Source organism: Piliocolobus tephrosceles, chromosome 13 (assembly GCF_002776525.5).
Source record: "Piliocolobus tephrosceles isolate RC106 chromosome 13, ASM277652v3, whole genome shotgun sequence".
NCBI classification, from domain to species: Eukaryota; Metazoa; Chordata; class Mammalia; order Primates; family Cercopithecidae; genus Piliocolobus; species Piliocolobus tephrosceles.
Window position 1 is genome coordinate 28,589,131 of NC_045446.1, and position 27,140 is coordinate 28,616,270.

General features: G+C 41.4%; 1 protein-coding gene across 2 annotated transcripts in view; it reads right to left on the reverse strand.

Moving 5' to 3' along the window:
* Positions 1-227: 227 nt before the first annotated feature.
* The window catches only part of TRIM44 (tripartite motif containing 44), a 140,446-nt gene continuing 113,533 nt past the window's right edge, over positions 228-27,140 (reverse strand). The window contains exon 6 of one of the 2 annotated variants that reach the window (XR_002725101.3): positions 228-2,106. Coding sequence is in view for 1 of the 2 variants with exons in the window: in XM_023185500.2 (XP_023041268.1) it covers positions 2,079-2,106 (28 nt within the window). In the remaining variant the exon portion in view is untranslated. The remainder of the gene's footprint in view (positions 2,107-27,140) is intronic. The other variant, XM_023185500.2, reaches the window with a different exon arrangement.

The following is a 27,140-nucleotide window of genomic DNA, read 5'->3' on the forward strand; positions in this document are numbered from 1 at the left end:
AAACAATGACTACAATGATTATTGGGGAAAGACAATACAAGCTTCCAAATCCTAAAATCTTTTTAATCTTCTGATACTTAAACTTTTTCAAGAGTGGCCACTGGTCCTTCTTTTAGGGTAGTTTTGTTGGATATGAATGGAGGTTATAATTAATGGTATGCCAAATTCTCCAGTCTTTGCAGAGATAGCTAAAGCACCAAAATTGTCTTAGCTATTTCTTGGCCACCAGTTTGAGAGAAAAATGCTTTTTTTTTTTTTTTTTTAACATCTCAAACTCCTCTCAGCCCCAATATCCTGGCATCTTTAGTGAGTTAGGACAATCCTAACCTAGAAGCATATATGCCTGGGAGCTTCCTGGCCTCAAAAGAATAAATCATTTCACAGCATTCACAGGACTGAAAAATAATATAAATAGGACTCTAATAGTAAACAAGTATTGTTTCTGTTTCAAAACCATCCTGCAAGCACAATAATCAGCTGGCCCTGTAATAGGTACACAGGTCACAGGCAGGCAGGAAAAGGGATTTCCCCCGGTGCAGGCTCCTTTGGTTCTGCCTCAGAGGCACTAGAAGTCTAGGCCCTGGGTTAGCAGCAACCCAGAGTCTGCTTGGATATGGTTCCAGTTGTATTCTTCATAAGTGAACACCAAAATACCATAAAGGCAGAGGAGAGTGAACATATAACCCAATTGCAAATAATTACCTTTCAAGATTCCTATTTTTTATCTTAACAGTCTATGTGTATGAACATTTTATTCTATAATATAACTTTTATATAAAAATAGGTCATCTCCTGACTCCAAACCATTTGGTAAGTAAAACTGATGCTTCAAGAAGATGCAGGTTTTTAAGTTTGCAGTTTTACATTCCCCTAGCACATCCCTGCTTACTCGGGAGTACAAAGCTTGGTTGTAAGAAATTGTGATTTGGAAGTAGAGAAAAGCAAGGAAGTCCAACTTCAGGTATGTCTCTGTTACTAAGAGGAGAGCGAGATCCAGGGTGTTGGAGATGATCTGAAGGTCTGTGGGTGGGGAGTGCCACAGGAAGAAGGGTTCTGGTCAGAGGTAAAGGAGGTTATATCTATATGCTGGGAGATGAGCTGAATTCAGAACACATGGAGTGGCATCAATTCTTCCCCATATTGCATTTAAGCCAAATTAGGCTAAAATGGGGGTAGGACTAGCAAAAACCTACAATGAAAATTCCCATTTGGTAATATACATTCCAGCCCTTCATGTTGTGACAAGCCCATAAAACCTGCAGAATTCACCCAAATAATTCTGGTTCTTTTAGATCCTTTACTGACTATTTTGGAAATTCAAGCAATTTGAATTCAGAATTACTGATTTCAACTTTTAATCAGATTTCTTTGGTCCTTTTTTTCCCCCCTAAGGTCATTTCCGTTCCACCTCTTCAATCATTTTTTTTTTTTTTTCATTTCCACAGCACTGAATTATGAATCTCAAGTCCTGGATAACTTCATATACTAAAAATATCTCTTCCTAATCTTTAACTCTTTCTCCAACACCTTTTTCCAGTCATCCATCTTAATTCATGGCACTACATTTTCACAAATGCAGAACTGGACTTTTAGGGACTGCCCACATGAGTCAATGTGGCCCTACCTTGCTCTCATTTATTTCACGCTTCAATATGAACAAAATTGGGTTTTTGTTAATAGGCAGGGAGAAAACTCTGACTTTCCTTCAAGATTATTCCAGATCCTTCCTAACAAAGCGATACTGTTGGGTAATACAATATTATGGGGGCTGACTTTCCTGAGTAAGTTCAAAGCAGCCACTGAGGGATTACCTGAAGGACCCTTCTTAATTGCTCCTGGTGGATCAAACGGGCTCTTTTCCTTGACCTACCACAACCAGAGGATGAGAAGCACACAGTCAGTAAGCATAAAACTGGTCATCCCTTGGAGAGATATGTGCCTGCTGTGGATCTGGGGACACATCTGGTGGAAGTACGTTTGTTGCTGAGCAGCTTTCACAGAAGTCAGAAGCCGTTACATACACACTGTCACATACACACAAGGGGAGGGGATGATTTTCCACTGGGGGTAGCAAGCCTTCATGTGTCCTCTTCTTCACTGGCACCACTACAAAGGAAAAGGAGAACCAGGTGAGTTAAGATATCACAAGAAGGGAGGCAACCTAGTCTACTGGTTGATAGCACAGACTTTATGTCAGACATACCTGGATTTTAAGTCTTAACTACCATGATTGAGCAACATGGCCAAAGGCAAGTTACTTAGTTTCTCTAAATTCTGATTTATCTGGCCATAGGGGGATGATGATACAACTTACTTTCTTGAGTTACTAGAGAATTAAATAAGAGAATACATATAAAATGCACAGTACCTGGTATATGGTTAAGTGAGCAGCTATTTAAAGGAGCAGGTGAGAGTCATCATTCTTTTAAACTTAACTGACAAAATAAATTGCTGGTAAAAATCAGGTGTGTGATTTCCTCTAAGCCTTAAGCCATTTATTGTTAGGAGAGAGAAAACAAGGAGAAGCTACTATCATCTGCACTCTCAATGGCATTTTGCACTTGGAAAAAATCCAAGATTTCAACTCATGCCATAGGGACATATGCCACCTCGTCAGAGAAGGTACTCCACTAAGTAGGACTCCCTGGTGATTCTCTCTTATTTCTCTCATAGGCCTTATCACATTACATAATTTGTTTGTGATTTACTTTTCTCTCTACCCATGACTAGAGCATACAAGAATAGCAATACTATTTATTAACTATGTATATCTAGCACTAGCACTGGGCTAGGCACATGGAAGGGCTCAATAAATAATTGTTTTTAAAAAGGAAGTGAAATACAAACAACAGGAAGAAAGGGAGGGAGGGAGGGATGGACACAGTTGAAGGGACTGGTCAGTCATTACTGCCCTGGCCAGGTTATTCCAGATGTTAGTGATGTTTCAGTGACCAAAAAATGAGTTGTCAAGCCCCAGAGGCATGGCTAGTACCTCAGCTGCTCAGAGTTGCAGCACCTCTGGCTTGGACCTGGGAGAGAACACTGTTGGTACTGGGACAGGGGTAAGGAGAAGGCAGAGCCTGAAAAAGCAGGAATGAGCACACTCAGAAAGGCAAAAGTAGCAAACTTGCCTAGTTTCTCCCCATCCACTTCCATAGGTCACTGTCCTTAAAATAGTAACAAGAGCCAACATGATCAAGTGCTTACTGTGGACCGGGGCACCGAGTTATGTGTGTTACTCACCCATTCTTCCTATTATGTAGGGGCTATTATTATCCCCCGTTTTCCAGATGAAAAAAGTGAAGCTCTGAGAGATATAAAATCCTAGGGTCACATAGTAAGGTCTGTGTCCTTAAAACTCAAGGTTTAGTTTCAGTTGGATAAAGTCTGAAGTGGTCAAGCTGGTAGAGAAGGAAGAGGCCTGTAGAACATCAGCTCCCAGCTATTACCTAGAAATTTTTCATCTCACAAGGGATTATCTACATCTATATAAAACCTGTGCTCCTTTGCATCCATTTGGGAAAGACCTTAAGGGAAAATATCCTAGGCAGCAGATTTCTAGACCTTCCACTAAAGGCAAAAACATTTCAAGAAACAGGTCCTGCAAGTTAAGGTAAGTGTATGCTAGGAGCCAAAAGAACCAACTCAATAATCTTCACCATTCCAAAATCTGCCTTGTTTCCACTCCCCTTTCCTGCTGGTTATACAATCATGGGATGAAGGGTGCATGCCAGGAAGAGCTGGACAGTGGGCTGTCATTAATGAGCAGTATTTAATGGCATCTGTCCCAAAGGGAACAAAGGGTCTTTTATGAAAGCTTCTCACCAGAATCAAGGCAGAGCTGGAACTGGCGCCATATTCTCCCCCTTGGTATTATATCCAAAGCAAGCTCTCATTGTTCTCTTGTCAGTTTTATTTCAAATATGAGGGCAGCATGGTGACTCTGCACTAAGTTGCAGTTCACTTTTTAGCATTCTTAACTTGAGACACATAGTTTAAATGTTCATGGACCTAATGAAATTGTATACAGAATTTTATCTGTGTGTTCCTTTGTCTCTCTGAAGCCATACTTTTCATCATATTTTCAAAGAAGTCAACAACTCTTGGCAAATTGGGAATAATCAAATTATAAATAAACTCTTTTCCAGTTGCCAGGTTCTTTACTATAAGACTTGGAGAGTGGCTTGGGGAAAAGGTCTGAAGTCTGAACTGATAAAATCTTTTCTCGTTAACTTAAAAAAGACCTGTTCTTGGGTCTGAAATTTATCTCACAGTTTAAAACATGAGATCTTAGGATACTGGCATATCATTTATTGATTACTTCATTTGCTAAATATTTGTTGACTGTCAACCATGTGTCAGTCATGATTCTGGGCACAATAATGAATAAGATGAACACACGAGTTGCCCTCTAGGACTTTAAAGCCTAGTAGGTGAGATATAGGCTCAGGAGAGAGAGGGAGAACCATTTTTTTTCCCCCCTAGAACAGCATCTTTAAAGAAAGTATCTTATTTTTATAATAACCCACTTTTCACAATAATGAATAAGAAAAGGGATCATAACTGAATCTATAACACAGAGCTTTGCTCAGCTTGTATGTCATCTCTCTTGGAGGGTTCAACAATATAATTAGTGTTAGGCATCAACTCCTCTCCTGAATGTTCTTGCTTCACTTTGTATATAAACTTTGTATATAATATAAACTTTGTATATAAGCTAGTCTATGTTCATGAGATTATCTCATTTTATTTATTTATTATTTTGATTTTGCTCTGGAACCCAGGCTAGAGTGCAGTGGTGCGATCTTCGCTCACTGTAATCTCCGCCTCCCGGGTTCAAGCGATTCTCCTGCCTCAGCCTCCTGAGTAGCTGGGATTACAGGTGCACACCACCACACCCAGCTAATTTTTGTATTTTTAGTAGATGGGGTTTCACCATGTTGCCTTGAACTCCTGACCTTGTGATCCACCTGCCCCAGTCTCCCAAAGTGCTGGGATTATAGGCATGAGCTACCATGCCTGACTGTTCATGAGATTTTTTATCTTAAATAGTCTATAAAAGTCTTCACTTTCTGCAAGGGAAGTAATACAGCCTTCTACCTCAGCCACTTACCACGCTCCTCTGAAACACCTACCAGTCACATTTAGACTTACAACCGGAGTGGGACTCAGATGTTAATGGCTGTTTCACCTTTTTTTTTTTTTTTTTTTTTTTAAATAAACTAAGGGTGTTAGGCAGACAGCCCATTCTATAGCAGGTAATACCAATGACAGAGTCAGCATTACATAATTACTCTGATGTCACCAGACTGAACTAGGTTCAAATCCCTGTTATGAACTAATAAACAGTCTCTGAATCTCAGTTTCGTCAAAATGCTATCTTCCAGGGTTACTGTGAAAGCTTTATGTATTTTATGCAATACAAATGATAAAAAATGTTAACCTTCTTCCTCAACCCACCTTCCTTCTTATCCTGAATAAAAACCTGCCTCCTCCTGCCTTTCCCTCAAATGTTCCTAGTTCTGGCAGCTGAAACATTAACATTCCAGAACAAGTGTGTTCCTATCCCCAAATACCCTTCAAATATCTGGAGAGCAACAGTATCCTGCTTTGCTCACTTGGAGAGTTTTTTAAATGACAACCCAGACCTAATGAAATACAGGTACTAACTAGAAAGGCCGAGTATCACTCTGACCCTTCTAGGTGGCAGGTCTCGAGAAAAGTCATGCCTGCCAAACATTGGGGAGAACAAATACGGACTGAAGTTTAGTTAACCGGCCTTAGCTCAGTCACTGATCTAGTTTGAGGGTATTGCTGTATCTAAAAGCGGTGGCCTTAAAACTGGGGTACCAATACCCTTGTGGTATGTAATTACTTTCCAGGAAGTATTTGGGCCTGGGTAATTTTAAGAAAATTAATGTCCAAATCCTTAACTTCCATATATACTGCTTCCTAAAACTTATCTCCTCAGAAACATGCCTGTGCTCTATAAGGTTCTTGTTTCAGCCACTCCACTTTCCAGATCACCATACTCCCACACTTCTGCAGAAATGCTGCTCTCACCCTTCTGAATCTTAGCATGTAACAATTTTAGAATGTCTCCCTTAGAGGAGTCCTATGAGAGAACGGCAAGCAATAGTAAAGAAGACAATCTCTTTTTTCATTTAGGCAGGAAACTCTTGGCAAGGCTGTGTGTTTTATCTATCTATCCATCAATCTAACACTTCAAATTCAAAAGTGAGATGGCTATCATGAGGTGTGTGCTAATGTTTATTTGTATTGAAAAAAATGAAATCAGACTTAATCTGACAGAAAGCAAGTCTGATCTGGCTGGATGGTTTGACCACCAGAACTGGCTTTGCCAATTAGATTATATAGTGTACCTTGCTTGTAAATTTAATAAGCTAAATTCACAGTGCCAAAGTTTTGACAAAAATATATATAAAAACTCATATAAAACTACACAATATGTCAGTGATCACACCCTTAGCAACTATTTACACTTGATATATGATTTCAGGAATTAATTTAAAAATGTGCTGAAAAAACGCTCATCATCACTGGCCATCAGAGAAATGCAAATCAAAACCACAATGAGATACCATCTCACACCAGTTAGAATGGCAATCAATCATTAAAAAGTCACAAAACAACAGGCGCTGGACAGGATGTGGAGAAATAGGAGCACTTTTACACTGTTGGTGGGATTGTAAACTAGTTCAACCATTATGGAAAACAGTATGGCGATTCCTCAAGGATCTAGAACTAGAAGTACCATATGACCCAGCCATCCCATTACTTGGTATATACCCAAAGGATTATAAATCATGCTGCTATAAAGACACATGCACACGTATGTTTATTGCGGCACTATTCACAATAGCAAAGACTTGGAATCAACCCAAATGTCCATCAGTGACAGACTGGATTAAGAAAATGTGGCACATATACACCATGGAATACTATGCAGCCATAAAAAAGGATGAGTTTGTGTCCTTTGTAGGGACATGGATGCAGCTGGAAACCATCATTCTCAGCAAACTATCGCAAGAACAGAAAACCAAACACTGCATGTTCTCACTCATAGGTGGGAACTGAACAATGAGATCACTTGGACTCGGGAAGGGGAACATCACACACCGGGGGCCTATTATGGGGAAGGGGGAGGGGGGAGGGATTGCATTGGGAGTTACACCTGATGTAAACGACGAGTTGATGGGTGCTGACGAGTTGATGGGTGCAGCACACCAACATGGCACAAGTATACATATGTAACAAACCTGCACATTATGCACATGTACCCTAGAACTTATAGTAATAAAATAAAAATTTTTTAAAAATGTGCAAAAAGACACATACTTTTAAATTTCTTTTAGGGGATGTAAAACAAAAACGTTTAGCTAAAGGAACTGGGAGCTCCTAAATTCTGACCAGGAGGATGGTGTGAAATTTAACACTTTCTTGGTTGTGGGTAGGGATTGGGGTGACAGAATGAGACTAAGGCATCCCAGTCAGCAGAATGCTGTGTCCCTTCTCTGAGCTGGGCTCACTGTCTGATGTGATGCCTGTGAAACTGAAATGTCAGAGGCATACTTTAAGCCCCATGTTCAGACCCTAAACACCTGCTGATAAAATGATCGTATTTTATCATAATCATTTTACAGTGTTTCAGTGACAATTTTTTAGTTAGTCTGTATACATAAGCAGCTCAGCTTTTTGGCTTCTGTCCCCAGAGTTGTAGGGGTATAAAGGGGGAGTTAATAAATCAGATAGCAGGCATTCTGACTTTGCAAGTTTAATAGTTTCTTTTCCTAAGTATATAGTACAACTTAATGTGACTTGGCATCACTCACGCCTTCTGAGTTCTTGGTTATTTATTAATTGATTATTGCTGTAAAAGGATTATTTAACTCAGGAGGATGGAGAAATTAAGAGTTATTGACAAGGGAGGAAGGCCAGATTCAGTTGAAATTCAAAAAGATAGATTTAATATTCTCCAAAAAAAACACTGCCTGGGCATTGTACAAGGAGCTAATTGGGAAGTCTCATGCTTTCAGTATCTGAGGAAGTGGTTGCCTAGTTGCAGTAAATATGCGATCAGCACCGCTGGGGAGATGGACTAAACAATCGGATCCAGGGACCTTTCTTTACTAGACAGAGCAGAGTTGCCTTCTTTGTCCCCTCTGTCCCGCACTCACCTGCCCCAACAGCCTGAGCTGAAAATAAGGTTACTGTGCTTTAAAGGATCTGAACTTTACAAAATAAAGTAAAATGTCCTTGGTCTATTTTGGGCTAACCGAGAAAAGCATGATGAAAATACTAGAGTTCTAGTCCTGGTTCTGCTGTGTGACTCTAGGACCAGTATCCTTATCTGGGAAATTAGGATGCCTTGCATTTTACGCAAAATTTAGGAAAACTCCAAACCAGACAAAAACTAATAAAGCTTCTCTCCAACATACAGACTTGCTGAACTAATTAATTTGCTCTCATTTATACAGCTGTCTCTCTTTGCTTCCTGTGCCCCTCTCTATCCTGTCACCACAATCTGAAGGATGGCCTAAATATTCCAAGTCCTTTCACCTCTTTTTCTGGCTGGGCCCACATACTGGGTTGATGACCAGTACTGAGAAGTGAAGCCATCTGGACTTCCTGGGTCGAGTGAGGACTTGGAGAACTTTTCTGTGTCTAGCTAAAGGATTGTAAACACACCAATCAGCCCTCTGTAAAAATGCACCAATTAGTGCTCTCTGTCTAGCTAAAGGACTGTAAATGCACCAATCAGCCCTCTGTAAAAACACACCAATCAGTGCTCTATAAAATGGACCAATCAGCAGGATGTGGGTGGGGCCAAATAAGGGAATGAAAGCTGGCCACCTGAGCCAGCAGCGGCAACCCACTCGGGTCCCCTTCCACGCTGTGGAAGTTTGTTCTTTCGCTTTTCATAATCTTGCTGCTGCTCACTCTTTGCGTCCACACCACCTTTAAGAGCTGTAATACTCGCCGCGAAGGTCTGCGGCTTCATTCTTGAAGTCAGTGAGACCATGAACCCACTGGAAGGAAGAAACTCCGGACACATCTGAATATATGAAGGAACAAACTCCAGACACACCACCTTTAAGAGCAGTAACACCACCAAGGTCCGCGGCTTCATTCTTGAAGTCAGTGAGACCAAGAACCCACCGGAAGGAATAAATTCCGGACACAGTACTGCCTGATCATTACCTAGTGTAAACCCAAGAGTAAGCTCTGCCATGAGCAAAAGTCCCATGATTGTTTATTTCATCATGGGTCTTAAAGTTTGACTTGGCTCTAGCCTCGCTGCAATTCCTTCTCAAACCACAAGGGCAAGGGCTCTTCTCTCTCTAGTTCGCATTCTACTTTATCCTATGAGCCTTCTCTCTTTCAGTAATGGCCACTATTCACAGAGGGCTTACTTAATGTTCCATAAACTGTGCTAAGAAATCTATATACATAAACTCACTGATAGCTTCTGGTATTATCTCCATTCTACAGATGAGAAAAATGAGGCCCAGAGAGGCTGCAAGACCTGCTTAAGGTACATGACTTGTAAATAATAGACCTAGGTTAAGCAATCAGACTCTAGAACCCCAAGAAATGAACTGACCTTGGGTAAGAGATGAGCCTGTCTTTTCTGATCCCCAGTTACCAGCTGATAAGTAGTAGCCATTTAAGTTTTCTGAGGCAAAACGTTTTCACCTGAAAAAATGGGATATTAACACCTACCATGAGGAGATGGAAGATACAAGGAAGTGCTTTTTTAAGATGAAAAAATGCCAGAGATGAGTAGGATTACTATAGAAGAAAAAGAAGAAATACAGACCTGAATTTGTCTCAACCCTCACAGCTGACTCTGTCTCTCCAGACTTATTTAGGGACCTCTGAGAGAGCCTTGCCTTGGGTCTCCCGCATGACCTCAGGCCCACACTCCTCCTATACTTTTAAAGAGTGAGGAGTTATGTTCCCTCTCCTTGAGGGTGGAATATCTACATACATTATGTGAAATACTTTCCGAACATGAGTTTTGTTTCTTCTTCTTCATTTATTTATTTGATCATTTATATCAGTATGGACTCATGGATGTTTATTTTATTCTTTGGGTTATAATCCAATATTACTATTTTGTTGCTGAAACTGCTCAGCTTTGGCCTTTGAAAGCTCTGTTAGTTGGCTCCTATGTTCCACTGACACATCCCCATCAATATGAGTTTTCTGTTTTTTGTTTGTTTTTGAGCACTTCCCTCCGTTCTAGCACTACAGAGCCTTCAGGCTTAGCTGTCTACTTCCTCCTTGGCACTGACCACAGTGCCAAGTTTGAATTGATCTCCATGCACTTTGCAGCCTATTTACTGTTTTTATAGGTGGCTGTCTTTCTTGCACTTGGCAGAGCCTGTGTGGGGATGGCCTACTTCTATGGAAGATTAAAAGGAGCCAGCAGGCCTGCCCAGGCAGTGCCTTGCAACAGGGAGGTGACTGAACGGAAGTAACAGGCAGGCTTGTAGCGTGCCAGTGTCCCATCTGCTCTCAGAATTTCCTTCTTTAGGACTGAGTCCTTTACTGCTGCTGGATTTAGAATAGAATCATTTACAGCTTTTTTTTTTTAATTCAAAGAGTAACTTTTTCTTTTTTGTTGCTTTTTACTTTCTGTAACAAACAAGTATTGGTTCCATAAAAAAGAAAAAAAATTCCATTATGTTACCACCAGGGATAATCACCATTATCACAGTGAAATATATTTCCCCATACACCTTCTATACATATATAAAAATAAATATCTTTTACAAAATCAGCTCATACTTGACAGCCTCCTTCACAGTCTGCTTTTTCCACTCAGCTATCAATCATGAATGTCATATCAAGAAATATATTTCTATAAGATTATGATCATGATTGATTTGTATGGATTTATCATACCTAATATTGGGCATTTAAATTATTTCTACTTTTTCACTATTATCCACATCTCTGTGACACACATCATTGTGGATGAATCATCCTTAGTTATTTCCAAAGAAAAATTCCCAAGAGTTTCCTTCTGGGTCCAAAGGTATGTTTGCATTTGTTTTATAAGCTTTAATTTTTAGAACAGCTTTAGATTTATCAAAAAATTACAAGGATAGTACAGAGGATTCCCATACTTAGTCTCCCTTACTATGAACATCTTATATTTGCATGGTATATTTGTTGCCAATGAACTATGAAAGGAAAATAAATTTGGGGACCCCAAAATCACTAAGCCAAAGGGAAAAGTCAAGCTGGGAACCGTGATTGGCAAACTTGTCCCCCATTCTGTTCCTAAATAAGATGCCTACAAAGATTAAAAAGCTACATACCTCCCTCACAAAGGACATACAACACTCAAAGTCATCCCTCGGTTCACGTGAGACAAATGCATATCCAATTGCTTCCTTTGATTCAGTGGAAAGCTAATCAGAAACTCAAAAGAATGCAACCATTTGTCCTTTATCTACTTATGACCTGGAAGCCCCCCTCCCCACTTCGAGTTGTCCTGCCTTTCTGGACCACACCAATGTATATCTTACATATACTGATGACGTCTAATGTCTCCCTAAAATGTGTAAAACCAAGCTGTGACCTGACCACTTTGGGGACATGTCATCAGGACCTTCTGAGGCTGTGTCATGGGTGTGTCCTTAACCTTGGCAAAATAAACTTTTTAAATTGACTGAGACCTGTCTCAGATATTTCAGGTTCACAGAACCAATACTGATACCTTAATAGTAAAATTCATATTTTGAGATTTCCTTAGTTTTTCCCTGAAGTCCTTTTTCTGCTCCAGATTTCACTCAGAATACCACATTTCATCATTAAGTCTCCATAGGCTCCTCCTGGCTGTGATGGTTTCTCAGACTTTTCTTGTTTGTGATGGTGAGGGCAGTTTTGAGGGGTGGTGATCAGGTATTTTGCAGAATATCCCTCAATCGGAAATTGTCTGATGTTTTTCTCACAATTAGGCTATGGTTATGGGCTTTTGGAATGAAAATTACAGAGGTAAGGTGCCATTATCATTACATCATATCAAGGGTTGATACTATCAATATGACAGCACTGTTGAAGGTGGCCTTGACCACCTGGCTGAGGTATTGCTTGTCAGGTTTTTCTATGGTAAATCTTATATTGATTTACAGTCATTACTCACATTGGCACAGGAATGCCCATTTTCCCCACACCCTTGCCAATAGCAGGGCAATTTCAAAGTGTCTGCAGGGAGATGACCTGGCATGGGATACAGTGTGCGCGTATATATGAATGCATGTGTCTATCTGTTCCATCTCTTTAAAATAACTTCTACGTTACTGTTTCCTGTTGAACTTCAAGAGAAAAATGCCCTGGGGCCAGTTTTTTCCTTTTCTTTGCCTTTACATTGATCTTCCCCAACCTCCCTTTCCTTCCCCCAGTGCTGCTGGATTTTCTATCACTGGCGATCTCCTGTGATGAGGTCTGAAAGGAACCTTTCCTACACCCTCTATTAGGGCCCAGGCAATTTCAGGCGGTGGAGAGTTAGAAGCAGAAATTAGCCCAAGGATTTGCCTTCCCTGCTTCCCGTACCTTCAGGAAATCCACCTGACCCACAGTTTCCTCATCTTCTCTTGGCATGTGTATAATGGAAACCAAATCTCTCTCAAGCAGTTTCCTTCCATAGAAATCTTAAACATACGATAAGATTTAGTAAAATGCTGGACTTCAAATTTCCTGTTGCCTCAGCTGCTGTATCTCACAAGTTACCAAAGAGAAAAAGAGAAAGGATCAGTAAATAAATATACTTGACACTTATTTCTAATCTCTGAATAGAGACTCACACCGTGTTTGTGTGCATGCACATGAGTGTGTGTTGGAGAGCGAGCAAGCGAGGCAGATACACACACATACAGAGGCAAAGATACAAACGCATGGGTGCGCGCGCGCGCGCACACACACACACAGAAAACAGTTCTCAGTAACTTTGGCAGTCCCATGATGATGACCTTCAATTGAAGTTGTAGGAAGTTGGAAGTATACCAATCCATAATGTCCTAGTGGTACTTTTCATATGGCAGCGGGTTATGAATATGGACTTAGGAGTTCGAAACACCTGGGGTTGAATCACAGCTCTGCCACTTACTAGCTGTGAGATTTTCAGGTCGGTGATCATACTTGGAAATAGTGGACAATGTAGTACCTACCAAGGATTAAATAAGATTAATGTATATGAAGTACTTGGCAGATATATAAAGAGCTTGACATAGTACCTATCACACAGTAAATGCTCAAAACATTTTGTAGTTATTTAATAACATCATGTAAAGAAACCAAGACTAAGAGAGACTAAAAGTCATACAATGAGTTGATGGTAGAGTGAAATCGACTGTCAGTTTCTAGCTCCTGAATACATGACCATACCTGCAACACCCATTTCCTCTAAAACTGCTATCTATTAACAAAAAACTAGAAGAGTTAACACTGTTGTCACCCGTACACTCTAGGTACCATGCTGTCATTCCAATGGGCTAAAGATTCCTTCTCAAGTTTGTTCTCTTAGTGTACAGGCCATTAAAGAAATAAAGACAGTAACTGCTATCATGAATAAGAACACATTCTACGTGCCAAGCATGGTGCTCAAAACCTTAGCAGCATCATCTCCCTATCCCACTGAGTCCAACAGCATGTCCTATTGACTCACCCTGCACGACCTCTCCCATGTGTGTCCATTCGTCTTCTCCACTGCTGCCACCATCTCCTGCTTGAACTACTGGAGTTGCTTCTTGACTAGTCTTCCTACTTCTAATCTTAATGCAATATTGCCTATTATTCAAACTGTATTCAGAGTAACAGTTCAAAAACGTGCAATAGATTATATCAGTGCCCCATTTAAAAATCCTTCAATAGTTTCCTATAACCCCTAGAACAAAGTTCATAGCACACAAATTCCTACATGCTTTGGCCCCTCCCTCCCTTTCCAGCTTGATTCATGCCACCTTCCAGCCACGCTGGCTTTCTTTCTGTTCCCCAAATAAGCTGATCTTGTTCATGCCTTAAGGCTTGTGCTTTGCTGGTCTGCCTCAGAGCTCTTACCCTTGCATCTTGGAATGCATGAGTCATTAACATTCAGGTCTCAGCTCCAGTATCACCTTTTTAGATGCTGTCCTGGACCAGGAAATCTAGAGTAGCCACCCCATCCCTGTACTATTACACTATATTATTGTATTGTCTTCATAGCACTGATCACTCTACAATTATTTTGCGGTGGCAAAGGGCTTTAACTATTTTGTTCCCTGCTGTATCACCGGTACCTGGTAATGTGCTTGGTGCTGGTGAAACCACAACAAATATTTTTGAGTGAATGAATGAGTAAATGATCAAGACAATCGTATAACACGTGACTGTTCAAGAAACCTTCCCAGGCAAACCATGGGCCACTTGCTGGTCATGGAGACACTGCCTAGGAATCTCATGAACAGCTTACTTTGACAGGTAAACCCAACCTCCATTTCTTTTCTAATTGTCTCTGCAATGACCAGGCACACATAACCACTGGAGCTCTAGAATGAATTACAATGCTGTATCATAAACTGATTATTCTTACAAACAAGCCTTACTGGAAGCTGTATGAGTAAAGGATGGTGTGGCCCATGGACAGGGAATGCTGCTGTCACTGCAACAGCAGTGACAAAGCAGAAGCAGGCTCATATCCAGTCTTCCCTAAACAAAGAAACCTGAAGAACAAATTTCTCCATGAGGAAATGTTCTCATCTGGCTTCTCTATAAAACAGCTGTGAGTTTGCCAACTTCTAACTCTCCACAACCCAGCTGTGAGCTGTTCTCAAGGCAGGCTCGGATTCCAATACTTTATCCACCTCTTACCCTAACAGTCTATGAAGGGAGAGAGATGAGGATGATATCAAGTCAGCAAGGCCAAGATAGAGGTGAGGGGATACTTAATTCATGGCTCCCTCTTTCCCTCAGATGAAATGTCAGCTGAGGCATGGATCCAGAAGTGGGAGAGCTGGGTTAGTTATTGTGGTGGTTGAGACTGATCATGGAAAAAGCACACAACTAAGTTTCGAGACCCCATTCTAGCAGGCATTAGTGGCACAACCTTGGGTGAGATGCCTCTTTAAAGTTTCCATATCTGTAAAAAGAGGATAATTATACATTATAAGCACTTACAGTTAATAAATGGATGTTATTACTTGCTAGACACTGAACTAATCACTTCACCCAAATCTTCACAATCAGTTTCCATAATCCTGTGTAACAGCATTAACACTCCATTTTACAGACAAAGAAAATGCAGAGTAGACAAAGGAAGTAACATCTCAAGGTTCCACAGCTAGGCAGCACTGAAAGTACCAAGGACTGGCTCTTGTTTTTGGCCCTGGGCAATGACGAGGGAAGGCAGCATATGAGGGGGCTTGTGACATCAGCTGGCTGCATTTATTTAGCTTGGCTATTGGTAATGCTTCATTACTAGTAGCAGAGGAAGTAACTGGTACCTTGTTGCTAAAGATATTCCAAGGCCTTGGCAGACTCAAACTCCAGTCTGGGCACCAATTACTTGAAAACTTTCTCCTTGTTACAGGGGATCCCAATAGTCTCTTAGTTTATTTATTTATTTTTGAGACAGAGTCTCACTCTGTTGCACAGCCTGGAGTGCAGTGGCATAATCTTGGTTCACTGCAACCTCCACCTCTTGGGTTCAAGGGACTCTCCTGCCTCAGCCTCCTGAATAGCTGGGATTACAGGCACACACCACCATGCCAGGCTAATTTTTGTATTTTTAGTAGCAACGGGGTTTTACCATGTTGGCTAGGCTGGTCTTGAACTCCTGACCTCAGGTGATCCACCTGCCCCGGCCTCCCAAAGTGCTGAGATTACACGTATGAGCCACTGTGCCTGGCCCCAATACTGTCTTTTTATTTGTTTGTTTGTTTTAAAAAAGCACAGCTAACTTTTTTTTTTCTTTTCAGTTTTTACAACGGCAGCTGGTCATGACTTTCCTGTTGTAACCTGGCTGCAAGGTGGCCATTTCCCTCATATTCTCGTCTTGGTTCTTGTGCGCTCCAGCAAACAGTCATGTAAAAGGGCCTGCCGCCAAGACCTGTTCCACAGAACTTACGACAGAATCGCGTTGGGCCAGATATTGGTTTCATTTTCAATCCTGCCTGTCCTGCAGTGAGAGGCACCAAGGTCTCACTCATTTAGTTAGGTTACATAGAAATATCTTTCAAGGTTTGAGTTGATTTTCACTACATCCTACTAAAGGATGAAACATGAATTAAGTGAAGATGATGTCTCCTGTCTGCCATCAGGGAACCAGTGATGCAGGTGGTCTGACACATCACTGCTCTGCCCTTGTAGCCTCCAGAGGTTCAGGGCTTCACTGCACCTCAGCATCATTATATTGTAAAAGTCACCATTTGTCACTTGAGCTCTTTGGAGGCTGCATTTGTTTCTCATTCACTATTTTACCCCTAGTTTAGCAACATGCCTGGCACTGAAGACATTTGGCAGCTGGCATATGGCAGCTCTCATAACTTGCTTCGGCCTAGAAGGAGGGATTTCACCGGTGAGATAAAAGGCGGGGAAGGTAAACCTTCAAGGTAAAAACTATATCCAGCAGGAAAGCAGACCTTTCTGTGCGAACACTAAGATCTGTCTACTGGAAGAACTCCTAAAGGAGGTAGTATAATACGTTAGGATCATCCACTTTGGAATGAGACCAGGATTACTTACCATCCAAACCCTTCAGCTCTGAGCTGTGTAACTTTGGCAAAGCTATTTAACATCTTCTAGGCCTCGGTTTCCTCATCTGTGAAATGGGGAGTCATTCCTTCATTTGTGCTTTCAGTGAAGAAGTATTTATTGAGTACCCCTCAGTATATAAGGCATTCAAATAGGTAAAATAGCAGTGAAAAAGACTGACAAAGTCCTTGTTTTCACGGAGCTTAATTTCCAGTAAGCTGACAACAAACACGTAAATAATTTCTGATAGTGGATATGAAGAAAATAAACCAGGATGCTGGAATAGAGAATGAAGAGAGAGAGAGAGAGAGAGAGTGTGTGTGTGTGTGTGTGTGTGTAGGGGCAACTCAGGAAGGGGCAGTATCAGGATCTACCTCTTAAGAGTCGATATAAATATTAAATGAGATAATGGATATAATGTGTTCAGCCTACTGCCTAATGAGTACTCAACTAAATTCAACTGTTTTTATATCACTCCCATCCTGAAGTCAGTGGCTATTCTTTCACCTCACAGTGACTGAGCCCCAAATACACGCCAGTGATAGAACACAGTGGTATATCAGATGTCTCTACCATTCAGGAGCTCACAGTATGGCAAAGAATGTAGCTATAAGCCATAAGAGAAGAAGTGCTACATTCCACCTGCAGAGTCAGAGAAGACTTTATCACTGAGTGTTGACAGATGGATTGGCATTTTCCAGGAAGACAATGGGGCAAGGAGAGGGGTGTGCCAGGTGGAGGGAACAGCTTGAACAAACTTTGAAGATGTGAAACAGCTTGGCATGCGCTCAAGGAGCTATGAAAAGTTCAGAATGGCTGAGATAAAATGTGCGAGGGTCCAGAGAGAGAACGTGTCTCAGCAGCAGCTCCTAATGCTTATCTTTATGGGTCATGCTGGAAGTGTCTCCTAAGAAAATGAGGGGATGTAGATGGGAAAGAACAGGAGATGAGAAGGGTGTCAGGGCTCCATATGGCGTCTACCACATTGCCAGCACTTCAAAATGTGAACAAGGGCTATGCTTAAAATATACAGGCTGTGTTCTGTGTGACACTCCCTGAGGTAGCACAAGTAGATGTTTCAGGAAAAAAAAAAACAAACACTCATTGGTAACTCAATATAAAGCCTACTTGGGGGCCAGCAGGCATTAGGCTGCTCAAATGTGATGATATCATCAGCACAGATCTGCGACTCAGAGTATTACAGGTGCCGATGTCATGATGCTGGGGGTCTGGAGCAAACGGACACTTGCTCCCAAGCAGAGGCTAGGGCTCCCTCTTTGTCAAAGCCAGACTCACTTCTCCAGGAGTCTAAAGTCCGTGCCAGGGACAGTGAGAGGGCTCTGAAATGGGAAAACAAGAAACCATGAGGAGGTGTCTTATGCCTAGTTAATAACTCAAGCATCTCTGCCAGCATGTCTTCTCAGATGAGTATAACTGAGAAGCGGACGTTTATGAAAGGGAACAGAGGGTCCCTGTTCTCCCACTGCCTGGTTCCTTCCCTGTTTACTACCCAGTTCTACCCCTGCCCTTTTAGTAAGTGTTCTTGTTATGAGTTTCCCTAGGAAATGGAAAAGAAGGTAAGAAAGCTATCCCCACCTGCATTCCAACCTCAATATTCCAAAAGCTCATGGTACAGTCAACAGGCCTGGACTGTAGGAAATCTGCCCCTCCTCGGAGGAGGGTTGCTTGATGTAGACAGCAAAGAGATGAACATCACATCCAGTTTACTTTCAGCCAATCTTACCAGAGGCTCTCCTTGTACTGCAGTGCAGTGCTGTCAGATGAGAGATAGCACTAGTCTGGTCACCACTAGATGATCCAAAACACATAAAAACATCAAATAGAGCTGAAGCAGGGAGAAGAGAGGAATTGAAGACTGTAGCTTTCCATCCTTTATATGTCACTGCCCAATCTCAAGACTGAACAAAGCCCAGTGCTTTGAACTCAAAGGACTGCTCTATGTACTGGAGGAGGTAACAGATGCCAAACATGAGAGCATGTGAAAAACAGCAAGGCCTTTGCCACTTTTAAAAGATATCCCATAAGTCATTAAGCCTAAAGTCCCTATTAAAATTATTCCTGTAGTCTAAGGTGCTGCACTTAGAAGGTTCCTTATAGTTTAGCCCTAGTTAAAAATCAGTATGTATTACAAGACAAGAGTATGCCATGGGACCACCATAAACCACTCGAGTGCAGAAGAGTTTCTGGATGAGCCAGCTGTCATCTTAGGTGTTGGGATGAGGTTAAGTTTTGCTGGGGGAAAGAGAAATGATAATCTTTAAAGGGTCAGGACTAGGGCGTAAGTACAGGTGCTGAAAGAAGCAGATAAGGATTATTAAAGACACATTTTGCCCTCCTCCCAGTTTTTCCAGGAGCTAGCTCTGCTGTGACACCCAAATGACATAATTCTACAACTTTAAACCTGTTTCATCTATATGAAGAAGAACCTGTTTATGGCTTAGTGTCAATAGAAATCAAATGTCATAAGATGTATTTATGATACCCGGAAAGCACCTGGTCACCACTGGCCCAATTGCAGGGCCCAGGCAGAAGGAAACAGTGTAAATACCCCAAGGAGCACCAGGGGAATATGACTCTTAGAACTGAATAAGGCCCAGTCACCCTCTAAGACTGCTTAATTGAGGGGCATCTGTCAGTAATTTGGATGACAGGGTTTCCTGCTGTCAGAACTCTCCACCTTGCCTTTTAGGCTAAGAGGAGCAGGAGTGCACAGAGAAACCAAGGCTGAATCCAGTCCTTCTACTTACTAACTGAGACCCCTCTGGGCAAAACTTATTCCACTGGGTCCCAGTTTCCTCACTTATAAAAGAGGATAAATGATTCCCAGGTTCTTAATGAATGTAAAAACATACAGCACAAGGTAAACTATTAAGTGATTACCTTTCTCATTAAACACTGTATGAAGCAGAACCCTACACATACTAAACTTTCATGACATATTGCTATGTCCCCTTCTTCCTCCTTGAATTAGATGATTTCTAAGGCTCTCACATTCTCAGTCCCAATCAGACTCAAGTTTAATATAGAACAATAAATATATCAGATGGCTCTTCTAGTATGAGAAGTTAACATGAGGTATAGATCTTTTACTTTCCCTATCCACTCACCCACTCACTTCTTAAAACATTCCACTGCAGTCCTCACTCAGCCCAGCAGAGATGGGTAGGAGGGAGGGAATGACAGCAAAATAAGTATTTTTCAGTCAACCACTTTGGGGAAAAGATGAGAGAATTCTTTTGAGAGTTGTTTTCAAATTAAAAAATATTTGCTGTGAGACAATAACGCTACTCCTCTATAAAAAAACTATTTTTAGGGCCTCAGGCTGAAATATACACAAGAAAGAAAAAAGGAGTTAAGAGTGGTAATTCTGTGTGTAAAAGTTTAAGCAAAGCCTGTGGAACAACTCAGTTTATGTTCAGCTGTAAAGAGAAAGCTTACATCCTTCCCAAACTGCTTCTCCAGCCAGATGGAGTCTGATTTCTGATAGAGCTCAGAGCCCTGGTGGGACTAAGGCCTCTGGTGGCTAATCATATACCTCTTTTTGCCCACTGAAGAGGATGGAAAGACCAGGCTTTGGAAATAGAGCCATTAACTGTAGGGGTCCAGCAACCAACACTGAGAACCACTGGTTTGTGTGAAAGGCAAGACGATCACTTAGCTCTTACTCATTTAAATTGGCATGAATGGTTACAACATGGCTACAAGAGGCATTCTCGTTAGGGGCCAAAACCAGACTCTCAAATGAGGCCCAATGCAGGAATATAAAAATTGTCTGGAGGAAAAGAACAGGACTCCATGAATCTGATATAACACCATACTAGAGGCTTTATTTTCTTTCTTTCGTTCTAACAACCCCTTGCCTCCCCTCCCCTTCCCTTTGGTAAAGAACAGTACACCACCAAAATCCACAGATAATCCTTGAATCTCTGTGACAGCTCCAGTTCTAAACTCCTTCTTCACAATAATGGTTTAAATGGCGGTTAACAAGTCATAACAAAGATCTCTCTTGCTCTAGGGTAGAATAGCCATATCCTTTCTCTTTATCCACCCAAATCATAACCAGCCTAAGTCTACGTCTTCCATGAAGTCTGTGCTGACCACTCCACTCTACAGAGACTACTCATCATCTACCCTCAAGATCAGAGAATTCGGGGTCCTGTTTGTAGGACCAAGAGGAACTTGGTGGCTCTACTGTTCATGCGGGAGCAGTAGAAATGCAGGATCCCAAGGGCTGGTAAGACCAGGTGAGCTAGAAGTAGCCTAATCAAGGGAATAAGCATGAACAACTGCCATACGATGGCATCAAAGCTGGTGAGGAAGCGGGGAGTGGCAGCCTGGAAAGTGAGCCATGTCCATAAACAGAGTAATTCATTACAAAGGCTAGGAAATGAGGCTGTGGACAGTGGTAGATACTGGATGCCTCATTATTAAGTCCTGGCTCACAGTGTGGTTTGGGGATATGCCCATAAGGTTCAGGCAGGTCACAAAAGATTGGGCACAAGGCATTTAACATGAAATCCATTTCCCTGACAGTGACACCCACTACCACAGGTGTCTCTTGTGGTGATACTAAGCCGGTACAGACACTTGGCTTTTCCTCCTCTAGACAGGGAACTGCTGCTTGAAGGCAAGTATCTGGATTCATCACTTACAGCCCTGATTAGCAGTCATGTGTCTATGAAGATTTGTAGAATGAAGACACAAAGAATTTGTATTTTTCTTCCATAAGCAATGCCTCAGTCACCTCCTTGGTGAAGACAGTCAGAATTATAAGATAAAAAAAAGTGGGGGACATTCTAGGCCCGCAGGTTGCAGGCTGTGGAATAAGGGATGATTAGCTCTAGCTGTATGCAGGTTGCTCCTCAGGGCATTCCATTCACCTTGTGGTAATAACAGAGACACTGTGGAAATGTACCGTAGCTGCTCTATCATCCTGTTTTCCTTTGTGCTTTGCTGGTGTTAAGAATATGGTTGTTTAACTGTACCATAACCTACTACCGATTATACTTCCAGACACGCTGGCCAACCCAAGGTGGCAAGGAGGCATGACAGCAATCTTCAGAGCCACCCCTCCAGTTGCCAGCCAGCTGCTCAGGGATGCACCATCTCACTTTGCTGGAGCAAAGCCTTGCTCCCTCCTCTCATCTCCATGCCCACCCACACCGCTTTTCCAGAGGTCAGCCACAAGTTCACATCAAGCAACAAGCAGTGATTACAAATTGAGTGCCTGCTGGGAATACCTTTCTAGTGTCAAGCAACCATTAAAAGCACTTAAGGAAATCACAAAAGGGAGGCGAGAGAATACTTACAGAGAGCTATAGGATGGGGAGTGCAGAAGGGAAAGCGTCAGCCCACTTCCTATCTTGGAGGAAAAAACACGACATAAAAAGCAAAGTTGGTTCTAAAGAATGAACCTGAAAAATGGAAACTGAAGAACACTGTATCTACCAACCACTCTCCTGCTGCAGCTAAAACACTTCATGGTGCCTGGGAAACATTTTGCTAACACAGAGAAAATTACATTTTAAGCAACTGTGTATTTTAAAAAAATTTATTCAATGAGTATGCATTATAATAGGTATTCATATATAATCTCTTGTCCAATTAGGGCTGCATCTCTGTGAAGAAGGCATTGTGATTCTGTTTTACAGATGTGGAAAATGAGGTTCAGTGACTTGACCACATTTGGATCTCAGGAGTTACTGGTTGCAAAACTCATATTCTTCCCACTAAAAACAAGGCTGGATGGGACTGTGAATCTCGCCAGGTCTCAGTAGCTGTTACTCCTGGGTTAATTAGGTAGTAGTCTAAGTGGTGTGAATAGTGTGGTGGCTTTGCTGTCCACCTGGTTAAAAGAAGAGTCAACCTATATATCTTAAGTGAGCTAATGGAGTCTTTGATGGAATCTTTCTTCAGTCTTCTAGTTGTCAATAACCATCTAAAAGGAAAGGACTGGGAACTGAGATAAGCAGATAATGTAACCTTGGGAAAGTCATTTTCCTCTCTGAATTTTAGTTTTCTCACCTGTAAAATGCATCCAGTAAGACCTATGTAATAGAGTAGATGTGAATGCTACTAAAGAGATAAGCAGATAATGTAACCTTGGGAAAGTCATTTTCCTCTCTGAGTTTTAGTTTTCTCATCTGTAAAATGCATCCAGTAAGACCTATGTAATAGAGTAGATGCGAATGCTACTAAAGAGAAACACTTTTTAAAGTTCTTAATATTATAATGGGCATAGGGGTAATATTTTATAAATAATAGTTGTAACTTGTTTTATTTCAAATTAAAAGTTTTGGAAAATACCTAAGTTTGGTATTAACTTATTCTCATTCAGTAGGTGCTATTTATGATTGAAAACACTTTTTAAAAATCTTGAGATCATTTCACGGCTAAAAACAACCACAACAAAAGAATGGCAGTGAAAGCACAGATGACTCAGGTTAAGGAAATAAAATGCCACATTCTCTTTGGGGCTGGTTCTCTTTCACATGTTTCAATCATCTTAGAGCAGACTACATGCACAGCAATTTAGAGACGAGAAACTTTTACTATCCAGTATACACATATGGCAGGGAACCTTGAACGTTTTAGGAGGCAAAAGACATGTGTAGGATGAATTAATGCAAATGGCTTTGCTTCAGTTATACAGGCCCCTGAAGGCACATTTACTAGAGGAACTCTCTTAGGATGGGCAGCTCCTAGGGAGGGATTCAGGCTGGTTCCCAGGCTTGCCTGCCAGCTTAACAGCTGAAAGTAGCAAACTGAAGGAGAATCAGGCTGACACTGTGTAGCCACTCCTGCTCCCTACCATAAAGACTGAACTCTTAACTGAATGGGGTGCAGAGACCCAGAGGTGGTTCTCAGGTTTTAGCCTCCTACAATTCTGACTCAAAGCTGCTCTGATAGTAAACTGCATCTGTCTTTTGTGCTCTGTCCACAGAAACCTGAAGGCAGCATGGCAGGAGGCACCTTCTATCCATCCTCCTTTCTGCACCCCTTTCAAAAAGGCTTCTAGGTTGAAGCAAGACTATCCTTGCCCCAGGGCAAATATAAAATGTGCTTTGAATCACCACCCCTGAGGAAATGGTGAACAGTGGGGCCATCTCCTCAGACAAGCAGAGCTCTGAAGGTTTTTGTTTCTTGCTGTTTTCTTTTAGGTGATACAGCAAGCATTACTGCTATCTGAATCTGCAAAAATGGAGAACATGGAACTCAGATTCATTTCAGAGCTAAATTCATTTGTGTTTTAACTAATCCCCTCAAACAGTATACTTGGTTCTACAGAATTTCCTGTAAAATAGTAAACATTTCAGTCATTATAGGACAAGTATTTGTAGCTTTTTGGTGTGAAAGAAGCAAAGAACAATACCTTCTTTAAGGTTATTGCATTGATCTTATCTAGGCTCTATTTCTAGATAGATTTGAGAAAACTAGTTCTTGCAAATCTGTCTTTCAGGTATTGACATAAGAGTCAGGTAATGCACCGTGTAAAAATTAAGGCTTGAGAGACTGCAAGAGGGGGAAGTACTCATTATGAAACAGAAAATGAAAGATACTGAAATTCTACAACTTAGTTTTTTGTTCCTAGATTTTCGGAAATAAAAACCTGGTGAAATTTAAGATCACTTAAAGAGGCCGGGCGCGGTGGCTCAAGCCTGTAATCCCAGCACACTGGGAGGCCGAGACGGGTGGATCACGAGGTCAGGAGATCGAGACAATCCTGGCTAACACGGTGAAACCCCGTCTCTACTAAAAAATACAAAAAACTAGCCAGGCGAGGTGGCGGGCGCCTGTAGTCCCAGCTACTCGGGAGGCTGAGGCAGGAGAATGGCGTAAACCCGGGGGGCGGAGCTTGCAGTGAGCTGAGATCCGGCCACTGCATTCCAGCCCGGGCGACAGAGCAAGACTCTTGTCTCAAAAAAAAAAAAAAAAAAAGATCACTTAAAGATATAGAGAGAAATTTTGCTTCTCCCCAAGCCAAATTTTAGAATGGTTCTTGCCCTTTTGTGTTAGAGGCAAGATAAACATTTCCAAACCCCTTAATCTATATGCATGTTATATATGTGTGTATACACACATACACATACATACATACATACATACCCATTCTAAATTCAGTTTGCAATCACTATTCCTTCTTTGATTTGCCTTCCAATTATGGAGTCAGTAATTCTAAACGAAGTAGACAATTTTTATTAAGAGGCAACCCCTGAATATTTAAAAGATTTAAATAGGTATGGTAAAAAAAGGTAGTCTTTTAAAGAAACTTAGAATACTCTTATATTCTGTAAACCACCACTTCTCCTTCTTTTAATACATAGAACCCTTGAATAAAAATTCATAATAATGGATCTTACAAGTTATCTTCCAGCTACCCTTTAGCTACTCAGATCTCAAGCCTCAGAAATAATATTTGTGGCATAGATGTATCTAAAAGCACATCACTTCAAGAATCCCCTGCAGATAGGCTGAATGTCTATAGCATTCTGGCCTACATATTGTTTCAAACATAAGAGAGGTCATTTCTTGGATAGCTGAGTACTCCTGCCCTTATCCATAGTTTCAGAGTCTTTGACTATTATCCTCTACGTCATGAACCAACTCTTGCCATAAAGGTGAGTTCACATAATTAACCCCAAGCCCAGCACATTCTGCTCCCTGGTAGGCCTGTGTGTCACTGTTCACCCTCAACATTGAAGGCCATGTCAGTGTGAAGCTGATAGATGGGGTGACTGCTGCCACTAAGGACATCTGCAACCTTTTCTGGCTGTATATAACAAGGCCAGAAGACCTTGGGGCACCCCAAAACGTGTATCTCTCAATCAGTAGGGCTTTCCCTCTTTTACTTCTAACAAAATCTGACTGTAATTTGTGCCCAAAACACCCACTCACAAAGACACCTGCTTGCACAGGTTCACTGATAGGCATAGTGAATTACCTCCAAAATGCCCTTCCAGGAAAGGGCTAGGCTCTTATTTCACGCACACAATTCATTCTGACCAAAACATTCTATCTGTTGCATGAACACAAAAACACATGCACACACACAAGGTGTGCCTAATTTCCTCTGGAGTAATGGGAGCCTGGGCAATACTTTAAGTATTCATTTTCCAGCATAAATTAGAATGAAGCACTGAAAAGACCAGTGACATCTGCATGGATACAAAATGTATTCATTATAGTTGGTGCTATTACAATGAAAGAAACTGCATTCATAATGAAAGCACATTTGAAATAATGCGTTGCTGGATTCTATGTCCATAAAAGCAATAATGAAGAAACAGGAGTGGGTCACATAATTAAAAGAAGTAACAAGGGCACAGGGTAGCTTCAAGGGCTCTGGGCAACAGTGAGGTGGTACATTCGCTGGATCTACAGGGAGAACACTTTGATCATTTAAATCAAAGGGAGGTGAGGCAAGAAGAGCGTCAGGCTGACATTCTGGAGAAATGAAGTCTAAATCCTGAGGGATCTGCTATATACTAGCTTTGTGATCCTGGGGAACTTATGTCAATATCTCCTTATACCTCAGTTGTGTTACTCAGACACATCTATAAAATGAGGAGAGCCTACCTTACAGGACTGCATGGGAAAGAAATGAGAGAATATATGTAAAGTGCTTAGCATAGAGTCTGGTGCGTAATAAGCATACATACAACCAATATTAGCTTTTGTTTTTGTTATCAGTGAATAAATGTTCAGCTTTGTGATTTTAGGTATCATCTGGCTCTCCAAATGTTCCTTCTTCTGTAAAGTGGAGCTAATAACACCCACTCTTTCCATCTCACAAACTTATTACAAGGAGGCAAATGAAATTATATATTTGGCAGATACTACTGATCGGCTGACTCAGTAGTCATTTGCCAACTCACTCTCATTGCTAACTTCTACTCCGGAGAGTAGAAGAGTTAAGTATTTGTGTATCTAGCCTACACTGCAGTTAGGAGTGGCATGTAGCCTTGCTTGAGCATATGACACAGAAGGATAAGTCTTCTGGTTTGGTGGTAGTGGTGGTGGGGTGCTCCTTGGGAAAGTGTTTACTTTCCTGATTAATAGAGACACGGCGCTTCTTCTGACCCCTCCCTCATGATTGAACATGGGTATAATACCCAAAGCTGCAGCTCTTTTTCAATCATAAGGCAACAAGCATGAAGGAAATGTCCAGGGAATCTCAGAGACACATGGCAGTCCTGACATCATTAGGCACTAAACCAAGGCCAGATGTCACTTATCTCCAAATCTACGCTGTGAAACAAACATACCTTTATTTGCTTATACTATTGATACCAGAATTTTCTGTTCCTCAAAACTGAACACAATTCTAACTAATACAATGAGTAAGTACTCTGGAGAAT